General features: G+C 42.5%; 1 protein-coding gene across 1 annotated transcript in view; it reads left to right on the forward strand.

Annotated features, from left to right (window-relative positions):
• Nucleotides 1–22,580, forward strand: part of FAM81A (family with sequence similarity 81 member A) — a 78,477-nt gene that overhangs the window by 22,708 nt on the left and 33,189 nt on the right. Inside the window, exon 4 of the mRNA XM_044230069.1 lies at nt 20,902–21,020. Within this exon, the coding sequence (XP_044086004.1) occupies nt 20,902–21,020 (119 nt within the window). The remainder of the gene's footprint in view (nt 1–20,901; nt 21,021–22,580) is intronic.

Here is a 22,580-nt window from a genome sequence, read left to right on the forward strand (position 1 = left end):
CTTGGCAAGGAGCCTGCTTCCCCCTCTCTCTGCCTGCTTGTGATCTCTGTCTGTCAAATAAATAAATAAATAAATCTTAAAAAAAAAAAGACGGTGATAGAGTTTGCTGTATTGATTGGTTCTCGTTTCGTGAATAGTTTCTCCATACACACAATGGTGTTGATACTATTTTACCCACAGTGAAACTTCTTTCTAAAGTTTTATCCATTAGGTTTATGTAATATTCTAAATGTTTTGTTGTCGTTTCAAGAGTCTTCACAGCATCTTTACTAAGAGTAGATGCATCTCAAGAAACCACTTTCTTTGCACTTCCATAAGAAGCAGCTCTTCATGCTTCGTCATGAGACGGCAGCAACTCAGTCCCCTCTGCAGGCTCCACTTCTAATTCCAGTTCTCTTGCTGTTTCTACCACATCTGCAGTTACTTCCTCCCCTGAAGTCCTGAACCCCTCAAAGTCATCATGAGGGTTGCAATCAACTTCTTCCAAACTCCTGCTAATGTTGATATTCTGACCTCTTCCCATAAACATAAATGTCCTTAACAGCATGGAGAACGGGGAACCCTTCCCAGAGGGACTTCCTGAAGGCATCACTCTTCATGGTAGCTCTAGTCCTGTGAAATGTGTTTCTTAAATAACATGACTTGAAAGTTAAATGTGCTCCTTGATCCATGGCTGCAGAATGGGTAGTGTGTGAGCAGGCGTGAAAACAACCCTAATCTCATGGTCTGTCCCCTTCAGAACTCTTGAGTGACCAGGTGCACTGTCCGTGAGCAGCAAGCTTTGGAAAGGGATCTTTTTTTTCTGAGCAGCAGATCTCAACAATGGGTTCAAAATACTCGGTAAACCATGTTGTAAAAGGATGTGCTGTCATCCAGGCTCTGTTCCGCGGACAGAGAGCACAGGCAGAGTAGATTAGCACAGTTCTTAAGGGCCCTAGGATTTTCAGAACGGTCAGGGAGCAGTGGCTTCAACCGCAGGTCACCAGCTCTCTCAGCTCCTAACAAGACAGTCAGCCTGTCTGTTGAAGCCTTGAAGCCAGGCATTGACTTTTCCTGTCCTAGATGGCCTCTTCTTCCAATGGAAGGCTGTTTCATTTATGCTGAAAATCTGTTGCTTAGTGTAACCACCTCCATTCATCATCTTAACGAGATCCTTCTGCATAACTGGCTAGAGCCTCTGTATCAGCAGTGTTGCTTCTTTGCATTTTGTATTACGGAAACAGCTTCCTTCCTTAAACCTCATGAATCAGGGGCGCCTGGGTGGCTCAGTGGGTTAAAGCCTCTGCCTTTGGCTCGGGTTGTGATCCCAGGGTCCTGGGATCGAGCCCTGCATCGGGCTCTCTGCTCAGCAGGGAGCCTGCTTCCTCCTCTCTCTCTGCCTGCCTCTCTGCCTAGTTGTGATCTCTCTCTGCCAAATAAATAAATAAAATCTTAAAAAAAAAACCAAACCAACAAAAACCTCATGAACCAGTCTCAGCTAGCTTCAGATTTTTCTTCAAGCAGCATCCTCACCTCTCAGCCTTCACAGATTTAAAGAGAGTTAGGGCCTTGCTCTGGATTAGGCTTTGGTTTACGCGAGTGCTGTGGCTGATTTGATCTTCTGTCCAGACCACGAAAACTTTCTCGGTATCAGCGACAAGTCTGTTTGTCTTTCTTATCATTTGTGCATTCACTGGAGTAGCCCTTGTAATTTCCTTCAAAAACTTTTCCTTTGTGGTCACGACTTGGTTAACTGTTTGACCCAGGAGACCTAGCTTTTAGCCCATCTTGGCTTTCAACATGCCTTCCTTACCGAGCTTAATCATTTCTAGCTTTTGATGTAAAAGGAGAGATGTGTGGGACACCTGGGTAGCATGGTTGGTTAAGTGCCTGACTCGTGGTTTGGGTTCAAGTCCTGGTCTCATGGTTATGAGATCCAGCCCCGCACTGGGCTCCGCACTCATTGTGGAGTCTGCTTAGGATTCTCTCTCCATCTCCTTCTGCCCCCCCCGACCCTCACTCATGCTCGCTCTCTCTCTGTCTTGCAAATAAATAAATTTAAAAGAAAATAAAAAATGGAGTGAGACATGTGCGACTCTTCCTTTTACTTGAACACTTCGTGGCCATTGCAGGGTTATTCGCTGGACTAATTTCAGTACTGTTGTGTCTCAGGGAACAGGGGAGCCTGAGGAGAGGGAGAGAGATGGAGGAATGGCTGGTTGGTGGAGTGGTCAGAGCACACACACGTTTAATGATTAAGTTCACTATCTTACATGAGTGCAGTTTGTGGGGTGCCAAAAATCACAGATCACCATAACAAATACAGTAATAATGAGAAAGTTTGAAATATTGTAGGAATTACCAAAATGTGACGTAGAACCATGAAGTGAACAAATGCTGTTAGAAAAATGGCAGAGGGCGCCTGGGTGGCTCAGTGGGTTAAGCCTCTGCCTTCGGCTCAGGTCATGATCCCAGCGTCCTGGGATCGAGCCCCGAGTTGGGCTCTCTGCTCAGCAGGGAGCCTGCTTCCCCCCCCCCATCTCTCTGACTGCTTCTCTGCCTACTTGTGATCTCTGCCTGTCCAATAAATAAATAAAATCTTCTAAAAAATAAAAAAATAAAAGAAAAATGGCAAAGATACACCTGCTTAATGCAGGGTGCCACAGATCTGCCGTTTGTAAAAAAAAACACAGTATCTGGGAAGCACAGTAAATTAAGGTGTGCCTGTAGCTTATCTCTTGTTTCTTTCTGAGAAATATCCTGTTGTGTGGCTATACCACATCTTGTGCATCTGTTCATTAATTGATGGACACCTGGATTGTCTCCAGGTCTTAACTATTACAAGTAAAGCTGCTATAAGTGAACACTTGTGTACAAGCTTGGGTGGATATGTTTTCATTTCTCTTGGGCAAATTGCTAGGAGTGGAATTCCTGGGTCTTAAAGTAAGCTTTGTTTGGGGCTCCTGGGTGGCTCCATCTTTGGGCATCTGCCCTCGGCTCAGGTCATGATCTCAGGGTCCTGGGATTGAGCCCCGCATCAGGCTCCCTGCTCAGTGGGAAGCCTGCTTCTCTCTCTTTCTCTCCTCCTGCTTGTGCTCCCTCTCTTGTGTCTCTTTCTGTCAAATAAATAAATAAAATCTTAAAAGAATAAATAAATAATATTTTAAAAAGTAAGCTTATGTTTAACCTTTTTTTTTTTTTTAAAAGATTTTATTTATTTATTTGACACAGAGAGGGAGAGAACACAAGCAGGGGGAGTGGCAGGGGGAGAGGGAGAAGCAGGCTTTCCCCTGAGCAGGGAGCCTGATGTGTGGTTCGATCCGAGGACCCTGAGATCACGACCTGAGCAAAAGGCAGATGCTCAATACATTGAGCCACCCAGGCGCCCTGTTTATGTTTAATTTTTTAACATAGCCAAATAATTTTCTAAAGTGGCTATACACATTTTACAATCCTATCAGCAGTGTATGAGATTTCTTGTTTGTCCACATCCTTATCAACATTGGGTATTCTGTCTCTCGGATTACAGTCATTCCAGCCGCTGTGCAATGGTATTTCACTGTAGTTTAATTTGTGTCTCCCCGATGACTAAAGATGCTGAGCACCTTTTCATGTACGTAGTGGTCATTTGCATGTCTGCTTTGGTGAAATGTCTACCCAGTCTTCTGCCCATTTTTAAAAATTATTTTTTAAATCGTGGTGAGATATTTACCATTTTAGCCATTAAGTATACAATTGTGTACAACCATCGCCACAAGCCACTTCCTGAACTTTTTAATCATCCGAAACAGAAACAGTGTCCCACTGAACAATAACTCCCCATTCCACACCATAACTCCCCATTCCACACCTGTCTCAGAGTAGAACCTCGGTTCTACTTTTTGTCTCTATGAATTTGCCTATCTTAGGTATGTCAAACATGTGGAATCACACAGTATTTGTTCTTTTGTGTTTGGGTTACTTCAGTTAGCTTAATGTTGTAGCATGTATCAGAACCTATTTTTAAATTGAGTTATTTGTCATATTACTGAGTTGTAAAAGTTCTTAAGATAGGCTAGATATAAATCCCTTATCATATATGTGAATTGCAAGTACTTTCTCCTATTCTGTGGCTTGTATTTTCATTTTCCTAATGGTGTCTTTTGAAGTACATTTTTTTATTTTAATAAAGTCCAGCTTACCAGTTTTTTCTTTTATGGTTTTTACTTTTCGTGTTGTGTGTTAAGAACTGTTTGCTTAACCCATGGTCAAAGATTTTTTCCTATGTGTTCTTCTGAAGTTTTAGTTTTAGTTCTTACATTTAGGTCTGTGATCTCTTTTGAGTTCATCTTCATGTAAAAAGTGAAGTAAAGGTCTAAGTTAACGTTTCCCCCATATAGATGCCGAAGGAGAAGTTTCCCATTTGTCCCTTTGTCGAAAACCAATTGACCATAAAATATAAGGCTTTCTTTCTAGATCCCGTTGATCTGTATTGTTTTCCTATCCCAATACCACACTGCCTTAATTCATTTCTACCTTTATAGTACATTTTGAAATCAGGTACTGTAGGCCTTCAACTTTGATTTCCTTTTCAGAATTGTTTTGGCTTTTCTAGGGCATTTGCATTTTTCATATAAATTTTAGGGTCAGCTTGTTTTCTATAGAAAAGCTTACTGGAAATTTTTAAATGATTATATAATTACTTTAATTATTATATAGTTATGAAAAAATTTAAGTGTGGAAGAGTTCTTTGAGACAAACTGATGAAAGTAAATCTCTTTCTAAGTTGCAAGCGTATTGAGATTTTGATAGAAATTGCTTTGAATGTATAAACCAATTTGGGGAGAATTGCTGTCTTCACCAGATTAAGTCATTAATCATTGCAGAGAACCAACTCTGTTTTATTCATTTTTTCTCTTGCTTTTTCATTTTCTGTTTCATTGATTTCACCTCCATATGATGTCCTTTTTTCCTGCTTGCTTTTATTTAGTTTGCTTTTCTTTTTCTTGTTTCTTAAGGTGGAAGCTTGGTTTGAGATCTTTGGTCTCTTCTGATAATGGTGTTTAAGGCTATACTGTATCCTCTAAGCACTGCTTTAGTTGCTTCCCATGATTTTTGGTATATTGTATTTTTGTTTTTATTCGGTTGAAAGTATTTTTGTGACTTTATTTTTGGCTTGTGTGTTATTTATAAGTCTGTTGTTTAATTTCCAGAGGTTGGGATTTCCCAAAACCTATTTCTATTGTGGCGCTCTAGTTTAATTCCATGTGGGTGGAGAACATACTTTTTATATACTTTTCGATCTCTTAAGTTTATTGACTCTCGTTTTATCAATTATTTAAGTCTCCAGCTCTAACTGTTGAATTATCTTTTTCTACTTTCAATTCTGTTAGTTTTTGCTTCAAGCGTTTTAAGGTTCTGTTTTTCAGTACATATACATTCAAAATGATATATTGGCCTTTTCATCATTATGAAATGTCTCTCTTTCAGGGCACCTGGGTGGCTCAGTCGGTTAAGCATCTGCTTTTGGCACAGGTCATGATCCCAGAATCCTGGGATGGAGCCCTGCATCTCTCTCAGCCCTTCCCTTGTGCGTGCGCTCTCTCTCTCTCTCACAAATAAATAAAATAAAATGTCTTTCTTTATAGTATATATATATAGTATATTTCTTTATATATAGTAATATTTCTTATCTTAAATTCAATTTTGTCTGATATTAATATAGCTATCCCAACTCTTTGATGGCTACTGTGTGGATAGTTAAATTTTTATTTATTTATTTATCTTTGGGTGGTAATTCTCACTTAGCTTATACCTAAGTGAGGTTCTGGTGTACCACATGGTTACCAACTTTCACTGTTCATTGAGATTCTCACATACCTTTACAAAGACAGGGTTTCACTAGAAATTGTACCCTAATTAAAATACATGTCTTCAGGGTTCTAAAATGTCTGTGTATCTTATGATGTTTAAAGAAAAGATTTATGTGTTTGTTGTTCAGGGGATGTAGTGGATCTTTATTGTTTTGATGACTGACAGTATCGATTCCAATTTCTTTTCTTTCCTGTCTTTCTTTTTTTTTAAGATTTTATGTATTTATTTGACAGAGAGAAATCACAAGTAGATGGAGAGGCAGGCAGAGAGAGAGAGGGAAGCAGGTTCCCTGCTGAGCAGAGAGCCCGATGCGGGACTCGATCCCAGGACCCTGAGATCATGACCTGAGCCGAAGGCAGTGGCTTAACCCACTGAGCCACCCAGGCGCCCCTCTTTCCTGTCTTTCTTTTTCTTCTTGTTTCTTTCTTTCTCTTTTTCTTTTTTTTCAGAGAAGGGGAGAGGGAAGGGGAGGGGCTGAGGGAGAGGAAGAGAGAGAATCTTAAGCAGGCTCCATGCCCAGCTCAGAGCCCGACGTGGTGCTCCATCTCATGACCCTGAGATCATGACCTGAGCTGAAGTCAAGAGTCATTTACTCAACCAACTGAGCCATCCAGGTGCTCCTCCAATCTCTTTCAGTTACAAAAACTTGTGTTCCTTTTGGTGTTTACCTTTCTTCCATTGGTTACAGATTGGGTAGCTATTCATCAGGTGCCATATCACCTTTTTAGCTGAGAGGATTGGAACACATAAATGATTCCAGAGCACTGAGACTCACTCCCTGGAACCTGAAACCTGAGCTGAGCGATCCAAGGAGTGGGAATGCTTGGAGCATCTTCCCTGCAGCCCCTGTGCCTGCAGGACACTGGCCAGTGTTCCTGCCACCCGAACTCTAGGGAACACCTTTTACGTCCCTTTCAGTCTGCATCCCCAGCTGCCCTGTTGGTCATGTGCCTCCCTCCCTGAATCATTCCAGTAAGTTCCATCTTTTCCTCTTAGCCCAGAGTCAGGTTTCCATTGCCTGCAACCAAAGAACTCAAGTGATATCAGAAGAGTGTAGGAATTTTTAAAGATCACTGTAGATAATATACATGTTTTTGGAAGGTGGTGTTGGTGTTTAGAGTGATCTTTCCAGTTTTCTTTTTGTGTGCTAAAGCAGTTTTATCCCAGAGGCTGAATGACTTGGCATCCCCAAGTTGGCATCTTTACTAGATTGAGGAACCCTAACTTAAGGATTTCAATTTTGGAAAAGGGTAGAGATATATTAGGGGGCTAATATTCTTGCTGTACCCAAGTCTAGAGAGGGAGACAGATCAAAACAGTTGGGGATAAATCATGATTCTCACATTCCCATCCCCTTAACCAATGGCAAAGAAGTGTTTCATAAACAAATACAAACACCCCTATGTCTCATGTCAGAAAATACTGTGACCCCTCCATCCTTTCCATGCCCCACTTTTCCCTGGAGGTACTCAGCTAACTTCCCTTTGCTCATGTGGGTGGCGGGCAGACTGAAGACTGCAGTAATACTATTCTGGCAGTACTGTTCTTAGGTAAAAGCATAGAATGTAACTGCGCCCTTAGAAAATCCAGGACTGGGGGTGCCTGGGTGGCTCAGTGGGTTAAGCCTCTGCCTTCAGCTCAGGTCATGATCTCAGGGTCCTGGGATTGAGCCTCACATCAGGCTCTCTGCTCAGCAGGAAGCCTGCTTCCTCCTCTCTCTCTCTGCCTGACTCTCCACCTAGTTGTGATCTCTGTCAAATAAATAAATAAAATCTCTAAAAAAAAAAAAAAAAGGAAAGAAAATTTGGTACTTGGGGCACCTGGCTAACTCATTCAGTGGAGCATGTGACTCTTGATCTTGGGGTTGTGAGTTCAAGCCTCATGTTGGGCGTAGAGCTTACTTAAAAAAATAAATTTAAAAACTTAAAAAAAAAAAAAAAAGGAAAAAAAATCCTAAGAAAACCCTGGCCTTAATTTTTGCTGTCATCGTAAAAAGTGATAGTGCTTTGGCTGCAGCTGTTGGGGCTGGGGAATAATTTCTTCTTTGGTAGATGCTATGTACTAATCCAGTGATCAGAACCATATAATCTCCAAGCTCAGTGGAGCCCTAAATGCTATTTAATAGTTTTTTTTTTTCATTACAGGAAGACCTCCCTGCCAGCTCCTCCTTTGCCTTGAATTCCCTTTCCCTAAAGGTATTCTGAGCACCCAGCACTTGCTGCTGTTACCACAGCATTTACCGAATAGGACTGGTATTGTTTCTTTACTAGTCTGTTTGCCCAGTAGCTTGTTAACTCCTCAGAAAGAAAGAAACCTTGTCTGATTCATCTATGCATTGTCCAGCACAGTGTTTGGAGCAAAATGCCATGAATGCTTATTAAGTGAATAAATACCCAATTCATAGTGAAGCTAGTTGCAGATATGCTGGTAGCAGAAAGAGAAGGAGAGGCCCTGAGGTCATCTTTACAGACTGCAGCTTTCTCATATAAGACATCCAAGGCTCAGGGAAGTGAAAGGACTTGTCTGAGATAACAAGGCCAGGAAGGAGCAGCGCTGAGACTAAACCCAGATTGTTAAAATCCGAAAATGTGCTGCTTTTCTTTTCTACTTTGCCTCTTGGAAGCTCTTCTAGAACTCTGATCTTAGGTGGCCAACTCTCAAATGTTACAGGGAGATTTTCAGCCATTCTTTGCTTTCTAAGTATCTTTGTCCCTTCAGGAAGAATTTCTTCATGAAAATAGATCATTCTAGCTTTAGTTCTCACTGAGTTCTCTCCTGCCCCATCATTCCTTTGATGCAAGTTCATTAAACTGCTCCATTTTAGTTATTAGCAAACATCGCTACGAATCCAGTTGTCAGTCCTGTAGGCTTTTCTTTTACTAATTATTTTTCTAAAGGTGTGTTTTTAAAATATGATTTTTGAGCACCTTCCAATGTAGTGAGTTTTAAAGTTATTTCAATTCTGCTGTTTTTTCATCTGAAACACGTTGTATGTAATGATTATTCTTGTCGGAGCCAGACAGCACTCTTTTCCATTTACATATATTTTTGGATTTGTGGTTTGCAAATGAAAAGATGATTTCCGTTTTAGAGAGGAAAAACTGAGTAAAATCTGATTCTGATAAAAATGTACTTTGCATGTATGAGCATTTACTTTTTATAACTGGTAATAACTATATATCATTATAAAGTAACAGAAGGAAGTTTGGAAATTTAATAGACTCCAGTATGAAACACTAATTATATGGTTTTACATATATTATGAGCCTAAGCATGTTTACCCAAACATAACTAAAATTAGGAGGCTTGATGAGATATCAGAATTGCCACATTGTAGCCAAAATTTGTTAAAGTAAAACCGTGGTGTAGATTGAAATTTAAAAAGTACTAAAAGGAAGTCTTTATGTATAAGTAGTATAAAATTCGGATGGTGGGTATTATGCAAAGGCAATATTTGCATATTTAAAGAAAAGAGGTGTGAAGATATTTAAACAGTATTTAAATGATGTGAGAGATGTATTTTTGTCTGTAGATTCTTTTTTTTTTTCCCAAGATTTTATTTATTTATTTGACAGAGATCACTAGTAGGCAGAGAGGCAGGCAGAAAGAGAGAGAGGAGGAAGCAGGCTCCCCACGGAGCAGAGAGTCCAACATGGGGCTCAATCCCAGGACCCTGGGATCATGACCTGAGCTGAAAGCAGAGCTTTAACCCACTGAGCCACCCAGGTGCCCCTCTTTTTTTTTTTTTTTTTTTAAAGTAGCCTCTGTGCCCAATGTGGGACTTGAACACACAACCCCAAGATCAAGAGTCACATGCCTTACTGAGTCACTGGGTGCCCCTTGTCTTTAAATTCCTTTTTTTCGGGGCGCCTGGGTGGCTCAGTGGGTTAAGCCGCTGCCTTTGGCTCAGGTCATGATCTCAGGGTCCTGGGATCGAGTCCCACATCGGGCTCTCTGCTCAGCAGGGAGCCTGCTTCCCTCTCTCTCTCTCTGCCTGCCTCTCCATCTACTTGTGATTTCTCTCTATCAAATAAATAAATAAATAAATCTTTTTAAAAAAATAAATAAATAAATTCCTTTTTTTCTTTTCAAGATTTTAAAATTTATTTTAGAGTGAGTGAGAGAGAGAGAGAGATAAAGAGAAGGAACATGGGAGGAGGGGCAAAGGGAGAGCGACAGAGAGACTGTCAGGCAGAGTCCCCGCTGAGCATAATGCCCCATGTGGGGCTGGATCCCTGATGTGGGGCTGGATCCCAGGACCCTGAGATCATGACCGGAGCCCAAATCAGGAGTCAGACCCTTACTGGACTGAGCCATCCAAGTGCCCCCTTGTCTTTAGATTCTTAATGAATTTCTTCAGTGAATTGCCTGATTTGAAAATTATTCTTATTACTGGTTTACATTTGTTTTTCAGTTCAATAAATAAAGTTTTACTGGGTATTTGTTTTGTTAAAATCTGTCCCTATAAATGATTTTGTATCACAAAACTAAAGCTGTAGCCATCTCCAGACTCCTAATAGAGCTCTTCAGATTGAGATATCTTAATACTGTATCTTGGTGAACTTACCTTGATAAGTCTTCCAGACTTTCTGTCATGTAGCTCTAATCACAGCACACAGGAAGAATAGTAGTGTCTTGTCCAACCACACACTGTGTGATCCTCAAGAGCTAGAACTGAATCTTCATTTTTCTATTGTCTAGCGCATAGTAGGAGCTCAAAAGATGTTTCATATCAAAGGTTCTGGGGATCCTGGCCCTTCCAAAACCCTATAGTTATTGCCTTTATTTGGTCAACAGACTCCAGTGTCAAAACAGATGACTCTTGTGTGCTAGTACACAGTAGGTGCTTGATAAATGTCAAATGAAAGAATCTATTGTTTTAATGCATCCCCACCCATTGTCTCCACTGGGAGTTTGCCTTATGATGTGGAGTATGTTATCAATTATTTATCCCTTGGAAACATTCCACAGATAATTGTCATCATTATAAATTTAGAAGAGGTAATGTGGTAAACTATGAATTATACATGTCTAGATTATCCATACTGTCTTTAATTTAAGCTTTTCTCAATCTCCGGAGGCTGACTCCTGATAAGCAGTCCATGGCTCTTTTGTTGGTGGTAAGCTTCCCCTTCAGTGCCACTTGGGTGGCTTGGGAAGTGGTTGAGACCCCCCTGTCTGCTGAAGGTTTTCACTGTCTTTGGACTTTGGGGAACCAGGCTGTGCTCCCTTGCTGGTTGAAATCAGCAGACATACTCTTGGTTTCCATGTGCTTAGGCTTCATTGTGTGTCTGGCTTGGGGTGGCTTTGACCTAGTGAGGTTATGGGGAACTGTGTCAAGCCCTCACCTATTGATTCAACTGCACATACTTTGCTAGTTTAGTAATTTGCATATGGACCTTATCAGCATGTCACAGCAGAGGTGTAGACAGTCATGTTAATGGGTAGTTGGATGCACAGATGGGAGCTTGGTTCAGTGTGCACCTGACACTGTCAGCAGAGAGTCTAGGCTGCCAGACTTCATATGTTTTGGCTAAACAGGGAATTTCAGCCTGCAGCTGTGTTTTTGTCCCATTGGAACAGGTTTATCAGCAGAGGGATTTTCATGTTATCATCTGTATTAGTCAGGGTTCCCCAGAGAAACAGAACCAATGGGTTGTTTACTTATTTATTATTAGGTATTGGCTCACATGGTTATGGAGGCTGAGAAGTCCTACCATCTGCTATCTGCAAGCTGGAGACCCAAGATAACCCGTGGTATAGTCCTGAGGCCTGCGAGCCAGAGAGCGGATAGTGCAGACTTGAGTCCACGTCTGAAGTCCTGAGCACGAAAGTGCTAAGGGCAGAAGATGGATTTCCCTGCTCAGGCAGAATAGGAATGCCACCTTCCTCCTCCTTTCCCTTCTATCATGGCTCTCAAAGGACTGGATCTGAGCGTCCCTTGGCTTGGTCAACTTGGCATATGATTAATCATCCCACTATCAAAAATCATTTTGTTTTCAGTCTACCCACTGGATTTGGCTTGTCATGTGACTTGACACTAGGGGGAGAAGACAGTGAATTGAATGCAGTTTGAGTATTTGTTCAGTTCTGCTGATAGAGGTTTTTCAGTGATAATAGAAAAAATTGGTGTTCCGCTGTGTGCCTTTGCCACTAATACATTTGAGCTTGTCCACGTCCATCTTTGAGGACCTAATCACCTCTGGGCACTGGCTAAATATAATCTCTAAGACTTGAATGTGGAAGACCAAGTCCTAGAACCAGAGCTAAGTTAATCGATCTCTGTTGGGAGCCAGGCATTGTTAGGAGCACTGGGGCTCTAGTAGTGACTAGACAGGCAAGACCCTGCTCTCAGGCCTGCTGCACATTCTAGTAATAGGGTTTACGGCCAGTAAACACTAAGTAACCAAGGTAATTTCAGCCTCAGTCCGGTGCTCTGGTAAGATAATATAGAGGAGAGTGTTTGTGGGGCTCTTTCAGGAAGAGGGTAGGTTAGGCAACGTGTGAACTGAGATTTAAGTCATGGAAGGGGCCAGCCAAGCCAAGGTGGCGGGGTGGCGGGGAGGAGACACACAGGGCAGAGAACATTCCAGAGAGAGGAAGCTGCATATACCAAGGCCATAAGCAGAAAGGAACTTGGCATATTTGCTGAGCAGAAAAAGGACCAATGGGATTGAAGTGCCATGGAATGAGTGAGGCAGGTGGGTGGGGTGTGTGGGAATAGGACCAGATCTTTAGCCTTAGAAGTTATGATGGGGAGTTTGGAGTTTGGAAATGGGGAGCCATTATTTAATTTTAAGCAAATGAACTTAATTCAAACACTTGGTGCTGGGGAAACATTAGTGAATGAAACATAAAACCCCTTGTCCTCCTGTTGCTTACAAACTGATTTGTGTTTCAAAAAGATCACTTTCTGGGACACCTGGATGGTTCAGTCGGTTGAGCTGCTGCCTTCAGCTTGGGTCATGATCCCGGGATCCTGGGATCGAGTCCCACATCGGGCTCCTTGCTCAGTGGGGAGCCTGCTTCTCCCTCTGCCTGCCACTCTGCCTGCTTGTGCACTCTCTCTTACTCTGACAAATAAATAAATAAATAAAATCCTTAAAAAAAAAAAAAAGATCACTCTGGCTACTGCATGGAGAAGGGGTTATGAGGGGGGGCACCTGGGTGGCTCAGTGGGCTAAAGCCTCTGCCTTCAGCTCAGGTCATGATCCCAGGTTCCTCGGATCAAGCCCCACATTGGACTCTCTGGTCAGTGGGGGGCGTGCTTCCTCCTCTCTCGCTGTCTGCCTCTTTGTCTACTTGTGATCTCTGTCAAATAAATAAATAAAATCTTAAAAAAAAAAAAGAAGGGGTTATGGGGAGCAAGAATGGAGGCAGGGAGATGGGTTGGGGCTGCCATGGCAGGAGAGGACCAAGGTGTTTAGGATGAGGGGAGTCACAGTAGAGATGGGGAGAAGTGGGTGGGTTTCGGATCTGTTCTGGAGGTAGACCTGACAGGACTTCTGGTACATAGGAGACAGAGAGACTTTGTTTAGGATGTGGCAAATTTTAGGGACCCCTCCCTTGTATGTCCACATGGAAATGCCCAGAACGCAGTTTGATGTGAAGCTGGAGCTCTGTGAAGTTTTAAGTCCTGTTGTGAAGATGAAAAGGCATGTAGAGGATACTGTCTTATGAGGCCGGCCCTGTTGTAGCTGGGCCTTTCTCTGGGTGATACTGGACTTACACTTTCTTTTCCAAGTCCTCACAAACCTGGGAAGAGTTGGAGGAGAAACAAGCAGAGCTGTTTCTTTCCAGGCCATTCCTAGGCAATATTAGCTTCTCCGGGGGGGCGAGGGCTGGGGGTGGGCCTGGATCGGTATCACTTTTGGGTAGACAGTGAGGCGTAGTGTGGCAGCACTCATAGGGGCGTGCCATTTCCTATTGTCTTTGCGAAGGGAGATTTTGTCAAGATAGGTCATATCTTAGAATAAATAAATGAAGACTTGGGAATCACTTTTTCCAAGTGTCTCTTTACTCTGTGAAACATTACTGTGTGGTTTTATTCTATGGGCTTATCACTCTACAGTCTGCTGTTGCCCCACTGAGCTCCCTCCCTGAAGGCAGGCCTGGGGCACAGCACATGATGGACACGCAAAAAATAGTCTCTTGGGACACCTGAGTGGTTCAGTTGGTTAAACATCTGCCTTTGGCTCCGGTCATGATCCCCCAGTCCTGGGACTGAGCCACACATCCCTCTCCTTACTCAGTAACAGGCTTGCTTCTCCCTTTCCCTCTGCCTGCTGCTCCCCCTGCTTGTGCCCTTTCTCTCTCTCTCTCTGTCAAATAAATAAATTAAGTCTTAAAAAAAAAATTCTCTTGAGTTGGACTGACAATAATGCAATGTCCATGATAGAGTAGGAATATAACCTTTTAAAAGTAAATGCATCATTTTGATACATTGTTCCAAAATGACATATGAGGGAACATTACTGGCTGTAGAGAGGGTTTGTTTTTCCAAGGCTTCATCAGAGAATTCTCTGATACTTTCTGTTTTTACATAACTTTTCAGTAACATGAATATTGCATTAGGTTTTGATGTAATTCTTTTCCATATTATTCAAAGAAAGCACTTCTAATACAATATCTTATTCGTCTGCTTAGGGATTGTGAAAGTTAAATGGGCTTTTCTTATTTTTAAGTATTAAAACACACACACACACACTTTTTTGCTGGTTATAGAAACAATGTAAGGCCTTTGTGGAAAATATAAAAAAAGAGGAAGCAAACATAGTCCCCCTTTAGAGAATAGCAACACGTTAATATTCTGTTATTTTATGTATCTTATATACTGCTGGAATTGTGCTGTATGTTTATTTTTATATTATTACCCTTTAATATATTTAATTTATTTTTAAAAATTTATTTAATTAATTTATAATATTACCCTTTCTTTTTGTTTGATATTAAGTTGTACACATTTTCTCTTATTTTTAAATATTTTCCATGAATTTCTTGCGTAATAATATATAGATACCTTAGAAAATACTAGGTATATCTTACTAGGAAGATAGCTTTGTGTATCCATTTTTGTCAGCTTTGTTATTATTTCCTTTAAGATTAATTTCAGGAGCTGGAGTCCCTGGATCAAACATTATGAACATTGTGCATCTGTTTGGATGGATGATGTCCTAGAAAGATGTATCAGGAAGGGCCAACTGTACATTTTTAATCTTGACATACATTTTAGTATTATAAATTTAAAATATTTACTTTTTTAACAAAAGAGAAACGATATGATTTTTAAAGTCTTAATTTTCAGTTGATTTTATTAGGAGAAGTTTAAGTTCACAGCAAAATTGAGCAGAAAGCACAGATTTCCCATAGACGCCCTGTCCCCACACTTACAGAGTGTCCCCCATTATCAGCACATTACAGTGGCGAATTATCAATCACAGTTATGACTTTTATTTTCTGTTTCTTTGTTTACTAGAAAGATCGAACCTTTTAAAACCTGTGTTAATTATTTTTAACACCGTTTTGTGGGTTGCTGTTCATTTTATTTGCTTAGTGATTTCTTGATTGAGAGACAACTCAGACGAAGTAAGATTGGTTATAGCCTTTGCCATTTTTCCTTTCAAGATTTTATTTATTTATTTGTCAGAGATATAGAGAACACAAGTAGGCAGAGCAGCAGGCAGAGGGAGAGGGAGAAGCAGTCTCTCCACTGAGCAGGGAGCCCGATGTGCTCGATCTCAGGACTCTGGGATCATGACCACAGCCAAAGGCAGCCCCTTAACCAACTAAGCCACCCAGGCATCCCACCTTTGTCATTTCTATGGCATCTGATGCAGCGTTCCTCGAGGGGTCTGTGGTCCTTGAACTTCTGCCTTTCTGGGCCCACACCCTAGCTTTGGCTCTCTGGCAGTTGGGCCCAGGGGATTTGTGTATTTAACAAGCCCCTGGGGATTCTTTTTTTTTTTTTTTTTTTTTTAAGATTTTACTTATTTATTTGACAGGCAGAGAGGCAGGTGCGGGAGTGAGGGGGTAAGAAGGCTCAGTGCTGAGCAGAGAGCCCGATGTGGGGCTCGATCCCAGGACCCTGGGATCATGACCCAAGCTGAAGGCAGAGGCTTTAACCCACTGAGCCACCCAGGTGTCCTGCCACCTGGGGATTCTTATGCACCTTAAAGATGCTTAAGAACCCCGGTCTTGAGTATTACAATAAAGGTTTGAAGCATTACATATAAAAGATACTTTATATAAACTGTAACGAATAAGTGTTACTTCCTATGAAAAGGGAACACCAGCGCCTTTTCATCAGTGGGAGAGTGTCAGAACCAGATTAGTCAGATATGAAGTTTTCTTACAAGAATGTGTTCAGATGACTAACGTTTTGTCATTCACCGGTATTGTAGCTGGTTTGCATTCTTCTTAATAGAGCTTTCTTCATTCAGAAAAAGCTGGAAACTATAGCAAATAACAGGTCTAGCAGTTCCAAATTCCTTTCAGTGAAATATTCCATATTACTGTTACTCTCATCTATACAGGCTCCAACTGGTTTCCAATAAGGAAGACACAAAGGCCTCCCATTGCTAATTTCTGCTTTTTACCAGGGAGTTTGAAAATCCTAAAAAATGTATGTAAGTGTAGTTGTCTGCATACTTAAAAAAGAATAGTTGAGAAAAGGCAGCACAGAAACAACTTAGATACATCTGTGCCCAAGTCTCTATGTTGTGCTGTGCGCACCACAAGTGTGGCTACCCACTATCCCCACGCAGTGCTATTACAGTGTCATTGACTGTATTCCCAAGGCTGTGCCTTTTTATTTTCCTGACATCCTCATTCTGTACCTGGAAGCCTGTGCCTCCCGCTCCCCTTCATCCCCGTTTGCCCATCCCCCACCCCTCCCCTGTGGCAACCATCAGTTTGGTCTTTACTTATTGGTCTATTTCTGCTTTTTATTTGTTTGTTTGCTCATGTGCTTTGTTTTTCCGCTGTGAGGACACAGTGAGAAGGAAAGCACACAGCCATCTGCAAGCCAAGGAAAGGACTCCCCACCCATCCCCCCGGAACAGACCAGATTTCCCAGTCTTAGAACTTCGAATAGATCTTTGTGGTTCATAGGCCACTCAGTCTGCAGCATTTTGTTCTTGTAGCCCCAGCTGACTAACACAGGACGCTTAGGAGATCTGGGTACAGCATAAAATTTCTCCCTTGAACTTAAATTTTTACAAAGCCAGTGGATGATTACTTTCATGAATTGAATTAGTTGCCCACAAGGCACAGTAGAAGAGATGCTGGAACATCAGAGTCAAATACAAAGAGAGAAACCATGAGGGGAAAGATAGGAGACCAGGGGACAGATCTAGGGCATGTGAATAATGGAGTTCCAGAAGGAGACAAAGAAACAGATGGAGAAGAAACAATAGCTACATAGGAGAATAATCTGAGACTACAGGTTGAAGATTTCACTGACTTCCAGGTAGAAATGAAATTTAAAAAAAAAAAAAATCCACAATTAGCTACATCCTGGTAAAACTGAACTCCAAAATAGAAGAACAAAATCTTACAAGCTTCTAAGTATAAGGAGCTGAGAAATGTACAGAGGAGAAAGCACCAGACTGGTCAGCCTCTAAGTTCACTGGGAGAAAAGGCCTTGAAGTCAAGAATTCCATACCCTTTCGATTGATTTCCACCCTCCAGGGTGAGAGAAGAAAGGTTGTCAACTTGGCCGGAATTCAGTTTCATCCAAACGCCTGATCTGAGGAAAGTGTTAGGGAGTCTACACAGAGACCCTAAGGTAGGAGAAAATGAAAAGGAGAAGCACAAAGGTAGTCAGTGATCCACAAGACCTGTAGTATTTCATGTAAATGGATATTGAAGGAAGCCTGGGACCGTGTAACAGAAGCACTGAAAGAAAGAGAAAAAACTGTTGAAATAGAAGCGACATTTTACAAGGAAAATTCTAATTATAACCCAACTAGAAGTCCCGAGTTATTTTAGCAAAGCTGAGTTGGGGAAGAAAAGTAAAATCCTTCCCAATAAGCCATCTGGGTTGGAGGGTGAAGGAGGGTGGGCGTGAGGTGTGCTGAGTGTCTCATGCGGAGGAGAGGGGAGCGGCACAGGAGCAGAGCCTGGGGTGGACACGTGTGGTTAGGGACGTGGGGAAGGGAAGGGAGCCATTCGTGGAATAGCAATGGCCACAAACATTCCCCAGTTCACAGGGGGAGGGAGGACGATGAATGGTAACCTGATTAAGCTGGTCAAAATAAAGAAAAGGAGTGAGGAAGCAACAAGAAGCAACATAAATTGTCTATATAAAGTGAGATGAAATGTTGAAGGAAAACACAAGCCAAGGGCAGTGTCATGATTGACAGCAGTCTGTGGAGCCAGAGTCCCCAGTTCAAATCCCAGTTCAGATCCTTACTGTCGGTGGCTTTGGGCAAGCTACTTAATATCTTAGAGATTTCACCTCCTGTGAAATGGGGGTAATAATGGTACCTGCTTCAGGGGGTACTATGTGAGGATTAAATGGGTGAACATACCTACAGTGTGCAGAATAGTGCCCGGCGTACAGTTGGACCAAGCAGGTGTTTGCCCTATTATTTACACAGCATAGTAGCAATGTTAATATTAGGCGAGAAGAAGCAGCACTACATCAGAAGAGAAGGTGATCGTGTAATGGTCAGTCCACTTTGATCACAAATCTGAATGTGCCAAATAAGATGGCAGCTAAAGACATAAAATGAAAAGTGTTAAAAATGTAAGGAGAACTTGATGAAAATATTTTACAAGGGGAGAATTCATAAACCGTCTTTCACAGATGGAGAGATCTACCAAAAATAAATAAAATCTAGAGAAAGTGAGTAGTGGAATCAGCAAACTCAGTCTAACAGACAATATTGAACCGTTTGTTCCTTCAGTAGTTTTTTTGCGTACAACATTTAATAATGTGCCACAAAGCAAATTCTAATATATTAAAAAATTAAATATATCACAGACCATATTTTTGATCCTCAGCCAGTAATGTAGAAATAAGTGAGAAAAATGACCAAAAAACTTAACTGTTTGACAATGAAAAAACACAACTCCAGGGACGCCTGGGTGGCGCAGTTGGTTGGACGACTGCCTTCGGCTCAGGGCGTGATCCTGGAGTCCCGGGATCGAGTCCCACATCAGGCTCCCAGCTCCATGGGGAGTCTGCTTCGCTCTCTGACCTTCTCCTCGCTCATGCTCTCTCTCACTGTCTCTCTCAAATAAATAAATAAAATCTTTAAAAAAAAAAAAAAAGACACAACTCCAATCCTTAGATACCTCAATATCTTCAGATCAAAGAGGAATTCAGAGCTGAAAACCGTAAGAAGGAAAGCACTTCACACCCAACCCGAGGACTCAGCAAATACTGTTCTAAGTCAAGTCTTCATTCTGAAGGAAGACATCATCTAAATAAAGGACTCAATTCTCATCTTGGGAAATTTCTAGAAGAGCGAGTAGACCCAAAAGGACGCAAGAAGGATGTAAAAATATGAAGCTGACATTAATCAAGTAGATGAACATGATTAAATGGTTGAAAGGGAAGAGATACAAGAAATCAAGAGTTTCTTTGCAAAGGGGAGGGAAGGTGGTGTCGGTGAGGGCGGCGTGAGGGGCGGAATAGAAGTGGAGAAGGGGAGACAGGAAGGAAGGCATGCATGAAAGAACAAGGAAATAGAGGAAATGTCGGATGTAACCTGCGCTTTTGTGAGGTCTCCTGTGACCTAGGACTCGGGTTCTCCAGTCTGTCCGTCTGTCTGTCTGTCGTGCTTCAGCCCAGGCTCTTTCCTATTCTGGGCGGGCAGCAAGGCAGCATGTGTTACAGTGTGGGTTCTGAAGCCTGGTTGCTGGGTCAGTGCTGGCTGGTCACTTGCCGTCCGTGGGACTCTGTAGCAGAGCAGCTGCTCGTACCTCGGTCCTGGCCTGTCACACGGGGCTCCTGAGAGCACGGATTTGCTTTGGCACATGGCACTGTGCAGGGCAGCACTAGGCTCCTCTTTCTGGTCCATGCTCAGTAAACAACAGGGTGACCTCCCCATCTGCACTGCCACCACTCCTTAGAGGCATTCCCAGCATGGATGTCCCACGAGGCTGTGCTTCCGCTGGGCCACCGGGTCTTCAAGCAGCTCTCCTTTCATTCAATGCTTCTCTAAGAGACACCATTCTGCCTTTGCAGCACCAGAACTGTTCTCAGATAAGTACGAGAAGAAGCATTTGCTGTCTTTGGGGCACGCTGGGCATTGCAAGTGCTTCCTATGCATTAGCTCACGTAACGTTCACCGTGCTCTGAAGAGTACAATCATCATTACTATGAACCGATGAGGAAAAGGAAGCTAGTACTTTGCACACCTCCCCGGATTGCCACACAGCGAGAGGAGCTGAATTTGGACCTTTTGGTCTGACAACCCGTGCCCATTCCTGTCTCTGCTTGCTCTTCATTTATTGCTTCTTGGTAGATTTAGGGAGTGTTCACTTAAAGCAATGACTATTGAAATGCAGCCTGGGGTGGTAAAAACAGCTCTGAACTATAGAGCAAATGTCCAGGGTCTGACTGAGCTTTGCCCCATCCTGCAGCAGCAGGGGGGAGCTGGGGGGTGGTGGGCTCCACCAAGTCACCGGACTTCCAAGTCTCAGGTTTTTTGTTTTTGTTTTTTTTTAAGATGTTATTTATTTCTTTGAGAGAGCAAGAGAGCACAAGCAAGAGGAGTGGCTGAAGGAGGGGGAGGTGCAGCAGGGAGCCGGATGCGGGGCTCAATTCCAGGACTCTGGGATCATGACTTGAGCCGAAGGTAGACGCTTAACCGACTGAGCCACCCAGGTGCCCCAGGTCTCAGGGGTTTTAGTAGCAGTTGAAGGGACTGGGTCTGTGTGAGAGCTCTGAGTTCTCTCTCAGCCCCTGGTTCTCTGTACACACATCTATCCTGTGGCTGTTAAAAAGAAGCCTCTTAGGAATGGAGTTAAATGGTCTTATTTTTGCCAAAAATAGAAAATGCTTTTGTGGCAGCACGTACATCTCAGCCAACCTTCTTGGTGGTTTTTTGTGTCGCTCAGGTACTGCAGGAGCAGATCCGGGCCCGGGACAACATCAGCTACGGAACGAATTCCGCCTTAAAGACCTTGGAGATGCGTCAGCTCTCGGGTTTGGGAGACCTGCGGGGAAGAGTGGCAAGGTAGGTGGTCAGATGTGTGGGACTCTGTCTGTCAAAAGCTGTCTTAAGTCAGCTCCATTTCACAAAGTATATATTCACAAAGCCCCGGAGCAAATTCTTTGCATTCTTCTAGTACAGCCCCTCCTTTGCCAGTATAATCTCAGGTAGAGCTTACACCTGATTATGAGCATGCCATGATTTCTTATGTTGCTGCAATTGGAGTTGTGTTCAGGGAAGGAAATGATGGGAAAGCGCAGCCGACCTGTGTAATTTGGCCTTCGAAATATTATATTTATTGACTTCAATAAGACAAAGTTGAGACTTCTATTTTGTGTGTCTCTTAAAATTTTCATTTTCCTTGTAATTTATTTTTATTTTATTTTCTGAAAATATTGGTCTGCCACAGATTAGAAATTTAGAAAAAGAGATCTTTGACCTCAGATAGTATGCAAGAGGCTGTTCCACAACTGAAAGCGCGCTCTGTGGACCAGCAGCCCTGGAGTCACCCGAGAACTTGTTGGAAATGCAGGATCTCGAAAATATTCATGGGCCTCTTCTGCCCTCTGCTGCTGTTAAGCATCAAGTACAAGTCTACACGGGAGCTGTGGAACCAATCAGCATTTCAAATCAGGCTGAGGTGAAAATGCAGGTGGTCTGTAAAGGGTTGGATGGAAGAAAGATCAGGACCCATAAGATCCAAAGCCTGTATGGAGTAGAGGAGGCGGTGTCGGGGGTATTTGTGCAGACAGCACGTGAAGAACCTTGAATGTGGGGCGTGTGTGTCCGGGTCTGGTGGGTGAACATCAGTCTCATAGCAGAGAACTGTGAATTGGATGTAGGCCTCATTGTGTGGTTTTCTATTCTCATTTGAGTCAGCTCCAGTCTTCTTAGCATGACCCTTGGTGATGAACCCCACTGACCTCCTTACCTCTCTTACCCCTGGCACTGTACCTTTCAGCAGTGATCTGCTATTTGTTATTTCCTGACTGGGCCATGCTCTCCTATCTGTGTATCTTTGCACATGCTGTTCTTGCACTCAGCATACCTTTCCCCCCTTTTTTCTAATGTCTAGTCAGCCTTTCAAGTTCAGCTCAAATATCACCTCCTTCAGGAAGTCTTCTGTGATTGCCCACTCTCCTGAGCTCTCCTAGCATTTTGTTCTATTGAATCTCTCTGTTTTCTTTACCGTCTTGGGGCGAGTACCACATCTTTTATTTTTGTAATGTGTATGCATAGAGCAGTCTCTGGAAAACAGTAGATAATTAATATTTGTTTGGATGAATCAGTAATCTAGAAAACCTCTGTAATAGGACTGAAAAACTTGAATCCTTTGTGTGGAGATTGGCTTAAAAGCAACCCCGTTCTGTAACACCTCCCAGAAGAGTGAGGAGTTAGAAGGACTTCAGAGCTACAGAGCAGAGCAGGGACTTCTGGAAAACTCTTGAGGACCTGTGTGTGCACTTTAGCTGCAGATGAAGATTAAGTGGAGCAACATATGGATGAGGCCTAGCACAGGGTGTGGCGCGGAGTGAACACATAACCTGCGGGAGTGCTTATTATCACAAGGGCAGCAGCCATGAA

Source organism: Neovison vison, chromosome 13, assembly GCF_020171115.1.
Source record: "Neovison vison isolate M4711 chromosome 13, ASM_NN_V1, whole genome shotgun sequence".
NCBI classification, from domain to species: Eukaryota; Metazoa; Chordata; class Mammalia; order Carnivora; family Mustelidae; genus Neogale; species Neogale vison.